This window comes from Hemicordylus capensis, chromosome 4, assembly GCF_027244095.1.
Source record: "Hemicordylus capensis ecotype Gifberg chromosome 4, rHemCap1.1.pri, whole genome shotgun sequence".
NCBI classification, from domain to species: Eukaryota; Metazoa; Chordata; class Lepidosauria; order Squamata; family Cordylidae; genus Hemicordylus; species Hemicordylus capensis.
Genome location: NC_069660.1, coordinates 171,716,598 through 171,724,418, shown reverse-complemented (window position 1 = coordinate 171,724,418; position 7,821 = coordinate 171,716,598). Strand labels below are relative to the sequence as shown.

General features: G+C 42.1%; 1 protein-coding gene across 1 annotated transcript; it reads left to right on the top strand.

The window, feature by feature from the left end:
• The first annotated feature begins 3,804 nt into the window (after nt 1-3,804).
• On the top strand, nt 3,805-6,156 carry LOC128323188 (protocadherin alpha-5-like). Its single transcript, XM_053245908.1, has one exon. The coding sequence runs from the start codon at nt 3,805-3,807 to the stop codon at nt 6,154-6,156; it is 2,352 nt and encodes a 783-aa protein (XP_053101883.1).
• The last annotated feature ends 1,665 nt before the right edge of the window (nt 6,157-7,821 follow it).

The window sequence follows — 7,821 nt, the reverse complement described above, 5'->3', positions numbered from 1 at the left end:
AACTGCCCAATGGAAGCAAGATCAAGAACCTGGAAGAGAAAGAACATTACAAATACTTGGGCATTCTCCAGGCTGATAACATCGCACACACTGAAATTAAAAGAAAAATTGGAAGTGAATACATCAGGAGAGTTAGAAAAATCCTCAAGTCCAAACTCAATGGTGGGAACACCATACAAGCCATAAACACCTGGGCTATACCTGCTATCAGATACAGTGCAGGAATAATAGACTGGACCCAGGCATTGCTAGAGATGCTAGATCGTAAGACCAGGAAAATCATGACCATCAATCATGCTCTGCACCCCCACAGTTATGTAGATAGGCTATACCTCCCTCGCAGCTCAGGTGGAAGAGGAATGCTGCAAGTCCATCAAACAGTAGAGGAGGAGAAAAGAGGCCTTGAAGAATATATCAAGGACAGTGAAGAAGATGCACTTCAAATGGTCAATAATGCGAAACTATTCAACACCAATGAAACAAAGCAGGCCTACAAGAAAGAACAAGTCAAGAACTGAACAGAAAAATGGAGAAACAAGCCACTGCATGGTCAATATTTGCACAATATAAGTGGAAAATCAGACATCACCAAGACCTGGCAATGGCTTAAGAATGGCAACTTGAAGAAAGAAACAGAGGGTTTAATACTGGTTGCAGAAGAACAGGCACTAAGAACAAATGCAATAAGAGCAAAAGTCAAAAAATCAACCACAAACAGCAAGTGCCCACTTTGTAAAGAAGCAGATGAAACCGTGGACCACCTAATCAGCTGTTGTAAAAAGATTGCACAGACTGACTACAAACAAAGGCATGACAAAGTAGCAGGGATGGTACACTGGAACATCTGTAAAAAATACAAGCTACCTGCAGCCAAAAATTGGTGGGACCATAAAATTGAAAAAGTTGAAGAAAATGAAGATGCAAAAATATTATGGGACTTCCAACTACAAAGAGACAAACATCTGCCACACAATACACCAGATATAACTGTAGTCGAGAAGAAAGAAAAACAAGTCAAAATAATCGACATAGCAATACCAGGGGATAGCAGAATAGAAGAAAAAGAAATAGAAAAAATCACCAAATACAAAGATCTACAAATTGAAATGGAAAGGCTGTGGCAGAAAAAGACCAAAATAATCCCAGTGGTCATTGGCGCCCTGGGTGCAGTCCCAAAAGACCTTGAAGAGCACCTCAACACCATAGGGGCCACAGAAATCACCATCAGCCAATTACAAAAAGCAGCTTTACTGGGAACAGCCTATATTCTGCGACGATATCTATAACAACAGCAACAACATTGACAATACAATTCTGGCATCCCAGGTCCTTGGGAAGGACTCGATGTCTGGATAAAACAAACCAGTCAATAACACCTGTCTGACTGTGTAAATAAATAAATAAATAAATAAATAAATAAATAAATAAATAAATAAATAAATGGCTGCAAGCAATAAAGGAATAGATTGGTTCACTCCATAAGAACAAAATATGAGACAGAGCTTTCTGACACTGGGCAGTACGTTTCACTCCAGAATGTCTTGATAGTCTTGAGATTTCATTGTTCCCTGCACAGACTCAAGGCACCCCGTGCCAGACACAACAAAGCAGCCCCAAAACATAACCGAACTTCCACGTTTCACCGTATGTATGGTGTTCTTTTCTTTGAAAGCTTCATTTTTTTTCATCTGTGGACATAGAACTGATGTGACTTGCCAAAAAGCTCCAGTTTTGTCTCATCTGTCCAAAGGCCATTCTCCCAGAAGCATTGTGGCTTGTTAATGTGCATTTTAGCAAATTCAAGTCTGGCTTTTTGATGTTTTTCTTTCAACAGTTGAGTCCTCCTGGGTCTTCTTCCATTGAGCCCACTGCCTCTCAAAAAGCAATGGATGGTGCGATCAGACACTGATGGACCTAGACCTTGGAGTTCAGCTTGTATCTCTTTGGAAGTTGTCCTTGGCTTTTTGTCTACCATTCTCACTATCCTTCTGCCCATTCTGGGGTCGATTTTCCTCTTGTGGCCATGTGCAGGGAGGTTGGCTACAGTCCCAAGGACCTTGAACTTCTTAATAATATTTGCAACTGTTGTCACAGGAACATCAAACTGCTTGGAGATGGTCTCATAGCCTTTGCCTTTAACATGCTTGTCTATCATTTTCTTTCTGATCTCCTCAGACAACTCTCTCCTTTGCTTTCTCTGGTCCATGTTCATTGTGGGAAACACGATGATACCAAACAGCAGAGTGACTACTTTTCTCCATTTCAATAGGCTGAATGACTGATTGCATGATTGAAGACATGTGTGATACTAATTAAAGAAAATAGCTAATTTGAAAAATCACTCTAATCCAATTATTCATGATCTTTTCTAGGGGTACCAACAAATGTATCCAGGCCACTTTAGAATATCTTTGTAGAATGACATATGACATATCAAAGGCATGCAGGTATACATGGGTCAATTGCTTTTCATTTAATCGCTTTTCAGGAGGCATAAAACACTTTTTCAATTAGCTGTAAGGGTACAAAAAAACTTGTCCACGTGTGTACTTCCTATCCTCAATGCATTTCACTCATAGGATGCTGGGCACATTAAAAATCACTTTTGAATGACTTTATGTATTTCAGCCTTTTAATCCCACCTTGCTTAAATATCTACTTAAGATGGTAAACAAAATAAATAGAAAAATTAAAAAAAAACCTCAATACATCCAAAACAAACAGTGTTTAAAATCTAGCTAAAACACATAACAATACTTTAATCCTGGTTAGGCTAGCATCCCAGATATGCTGGCCTGATGTAATTGAGATGCTATACCAATTCAACACAATAGGAATAAAGGAAACAAAACAAAACAAAACAGAGATTTGCAACCCCAGTAGCCATGCTTCAGCATCCTTGGCAATACCACCACCATGCACCAGTCATGGGCAGCATGCTGAAGATGCCCCCACATGGGCCAGGCATGGAAGGAACCAATCTATGCATGGAAACAGGGAAAGGTTGCCATGACATCAGCACCCCACACAACCTACCTGACAGGAGGACTCACAGCACTTTCAACAGCATGAGCTGCTGTGGCGCAGACAGAAAGAGGCTGGAAAGAGAGAGCCTATAAGGCCCCAGCACAGAGCGGCCTTAGTGGTAACACATACTGCTAATAACCACCTTTTTGATCACACAACACAAAGGGGAAGCAGGCAGGCAGCAGGCATCTACCACAAATGCATAGCTCTCCCCAGGACAAGGATTCAACCCCAGCAGGGCAAGCAAAAGAACTGCTGAATAAAATAAGACAATTATAAAAGTAAAATGAAAAAAAAAAGCATAATGTTTTATGTCATAAAGACAGAAGCATTTGAAGGTGAGGATAGTGTACTTAATTGAGCAATCACCAGCAAGTGAAAATATATTAAATGTTAAATATATTTAGTAAATCTTTCAAGAAAATAGTATGGCCTAGGTAATTCATTTAAGTACGAATTTATCACTATGCACTGAAAACAAATACAGAAGTTCTTCAGAATATCTTTCTCTCTGTCTAAATTGTATTTACCCATCTAGTCGCATGATGTCGCTCTCTGCTTAACTATCTTGTTGAGAAAAGAAGGGGGAGAAAAGGATCTTCCTCTGCTTTGTCATCAGAGATCATCTAGTGCTTGCAATTGCTGGAGCAATTACCAGATATATTACCAGGCTGGATTAAGTTATTTTTTAAAAATTGATTTTACAAGGATATACCACAACACAGAGGAATTTAAGGAAATATATCTGAGATGGTTTTTCCATGGAGAGACTCCTCCATGGGGAAAGGGCAGCTGCTGCAGTTGATTCTTCTCCACACAGCCTGGGAAATGGGGAGCGGCCAGCTCCATTATACTGTGCCTGAGGAATCCCAGCACGGCACTTTTGTGGGCCGCATCGCCCAGGATCTGGGACTGGAGGTGGGAGAGCTGTTGCCTCGGATGTTCCGGGTGGAATCCCAAGGTGATGGGGACTATTTCAAGGTAAATGAGCAGAATGGGATCTTGTTTGTGAATTCTCGGGTGGATAGAGAGGAACTGTGTGGCAAGAGCCCTTTGTGCTCCATTCATTTGGAGGTGATTGTGGATAAACCCCTGAGCATCTTCCATGTAGAAGTGGAAGTCAAGGATATAAATGACAATGCCCCTATTTTCTCAGCTAGCAAACAGTCTCTCAGTGTTGCAGAATCAATGTTGCCAAGTACACGCTTCCCTCTGAAAGCAGCCTCTGATGCAGACATAGGTTCTAATGCCCAACTCAAGTACAAGCTCAATTCCACTGACTATTTTGTTGTTGAAGAGAAAACAAATGACCAGCACAGTATATCATTGGTGCTTGTCTTAAATAAGCCTCTGGACAGAGAGAAAATATCTGTGCATAATGTATTACTTACAGCCACTGATGCGGGTCACCCGGAACTCACAGGCACGGTTCATCTTGAGATCACTGTGATGGATGCAAACGATAATGCACCAGTATTTAATCAGTCAGTCTATAGGGTGAAATTATTGGAAAATGTGACAGATGGAACATTGGTTATTCAGCCCACTGCAGTGGACTTAGATGAGGGAACAAATAAGGAAATCTCCTACTCCTTCAGTAACAGTGTTTCTTCCAATTTATTTACTATACATTCTGATACAGGTGAGATCAGGGTGAAAGGGAAAGTAGACTTTGAAGACACTAGTGTGTATAATATTGAAATTGAAGCAAAAGATAAAGGTAGTCCTCCTTTGTCTGGACACTGCACTATTCTTATTGAAATTTTAGACATAAATGACAATGCTCCTGAGATGTCATTGAAGCCCATGTTGGTGCCAGTCCCAGAGGACTCCTCACCAGGGGTAGTGGTGGCTCTAATCAGCATCATAGACAGAGATTCTGGGGTCAATGGGCAAGTGAGCTGTTCCCTGTTGCCCACTGGGCTTCCATTCAAGCTGGTGTCAACCTTCAAAAATTACTATTCACTGGTGCTGGCTGAGCCTGTAGATCGCGAACAGGTGGCTGAGTTTAGCCTGGTGGTGCTGGCCAAAGACCAAGGGGCTCCATCACTGTCAGCAAGCAGCAGCTTAGTGGTGCCCATCAGTGATGTGAATGACAATGCACCTGCTTTTGCACAGCCCTCCTACACAGTCTTTGTTAAGGAGAACAACCCACCTGGTGCTCACATCTTCACAATGTCTGCCTCGGACCCGGATATGGCTGAGAATGCCCTGATCAGCTACTGGATAGATGAGAAACTCTGGCCACTGTCAAGCTACATCTCAGTGCACTCAGAGAGTGGGAAAGTCTATGCCCTGCAGCCTTTGGACTATGAGGAACTAAAGTTGCTGGAGTTCCAAGTGAGCGCCAAGGATGCTGGGCTACCCTCCTTGTGCAGCAATGTGACGGTGCAAGTCTTTGTGGTGGATGAGAATGACAATGCCCCAACACTGACTGGGCCAGAGGAAGGCTCCATCCTTTTGGTAGTTCCTGCCATGGCTGGATACATGGTGGGCAAGATCCATGCTCTGGATGCTGATTCAGGCTACAATGCATGGCTGCGTTATGAACTTCATGAGTTGACCAGTGGGCCCTGGAGAGTGGGGCTGTACAGTGGTGAGATCATTACAACACGTGCTTTGGATGAAGCAGAGGGCAGTAGCAGTCAGAACCTGCTGGTGCTGGTGAAGGACCATGGCAAGCCACCACGGTCAGTTACAACCACACTGAGTGTGTCACTGGTGGTCAACACACAAGTGGTCCATGTTGATGCTGGTCTTCCCAGGATGGGAGGTAGCCCAAGGCCACTGGTTGACAAAGTCAATGTCTACCTAATCATCGCTATCTGTTCAGTGTCCAGTTTGTTCCTGCTTGCAATCATCTTGTATGTGGCCCAGCGATGCCAGTGTCAGCCCAAGCAGGCCATTGTGTATGGTCCTGGCACAGCCACACTGGTATGTGCCAGTGAAGTGGGCAGCTGGTCATATTCGAATCGCCACAGCCACATCCTGGCAGGAGTGAGTGGGGAGGCTGGTGCTAAGAATGATCTCATGGTTTTCAGCCCCAACATACCTGTCTTTTCGGAGAATGGGGAGGTGGGGAATATGAAGGAGCTTGCCCCAGATTCATCTGTACAGGTGAGTCACTAATGACTCTTTACAATATTGTTGTGTCGCATTTCAGACAGTATGTCATGTGATGTGTCAATCTTGAGAGCACTGAAACATGTCTTGAATATGTACTTCAAGGAAGGATAACACAATTTCAAAATACGTTTCATCCGAGATATTTTGGATTGTCCTTGGTGGTAGAAGGGTAATACTGAGTTTGTTTTTAAAATGCAGGTTAAAATATTCCAGCACAGGGCACAACTTGATGAAATTCTCCATTCATAATACTCTAAAGCACCTAAGCTATATATATAGAAATATGGGATATAGTGAGATTACACTAGGCAATAATATTAATAAATGATACTAAAAATAGTTGGCTTAGTATTGGCTCAGTTGTAATTTGAAATAAAATGCTTCTACTAATAATTATAGTTGGGCAACAGGATCCCAGACTCAATTTGCTCAGTTAGTCCATTAATTTACAATGGACCATAATATATTTTAAACATAGAAACACTCAGTTAATATGACACAAAACAATATATATTGTATTTTTACTATCCTGCCTCTGAGCAAAGGGGGCCTCCCCTTCAACCACAAACCAGACTTCCTAAACAACACAAACTTGCCACCTTTAACACACCATTCAGGAGAGGAGACAACAGCTGAAGAGGAGCATGAACCTTGGGCTACTACTAGAGAAGACCAGCAAACTCATGAGTAAGAAGGCTTATAGGGCAAAGGAAATACCTCTACATACTCAAAGTAGTAACCACCCTGAGCCATTGTTGGAAGGGTGGTATATCAATCAATCAATCAATCAATCATGAGGAGATAAAGTAGAAATTGATAGAAGGGAAATGTCGTTTATGAGGGAGATGCAAAACCACTGAATAAGGAATCCATATATATTCAGCCAGCATAAGCAACACTTTCCTATTTTGTGTAGAAAAGCATAATACAAATCAACCAAGAACCATTTCCTTAAAAAGAAATACATCTTGGGGCAGCCAGTATGAGCAGAGAGATCATCAGCAACTTCTGAATTCATTCCTGCTTATAGAGGAGACACATTCAGGCATAACCAGGGGCTCAAGGTTGACTCAGCCTTCCATCCTTCCGAGGTCGGTAAAATGAGTACCCAGAATGTTGGGGGCAATATGCTAAATCATTGTAAACCACTTAGAGAGCTCTGGCTATAGAGCGGTATATAAATGTAAGTGCTATTGCTATTGCTATAGCCAGTTAACTGTGCAGTGTCTCCTTAAGCCTCCTCTTTCCCTTGGCCTAGTAGAGGGGGTTCCTAACCTTGGGTATACAGATGTTGTTGGCCTATAATAATCCCTTCAACCCCAGTGTTTGGCCATTGTGGCTGGGAATGATGGGAGCTGTAGTCCAGCAACATCTGAACTTTATATTAAACACAGAGTGTAGGATCTAACAACATTCTGTCTCACTGTTTTTAATTGAGAAGTTAGGCACGTGCTTAAATCTCTCTCACACTGGGAGATATAGTACTTGGTCAATGGGAGATAAAAGTGCTTGCCTTTGGCTGGATCATGCCTGTTATGTTTCTTCCACCAATGAATGAATGAATGAATGAATGTTTTCCACTAATGAATGAATGTTTGCAGAGCACAAACTTTTAGGAATGGAAGCTTTCAAAGGCAGGGAAGTGACCTGAAATGATCAATATCACAA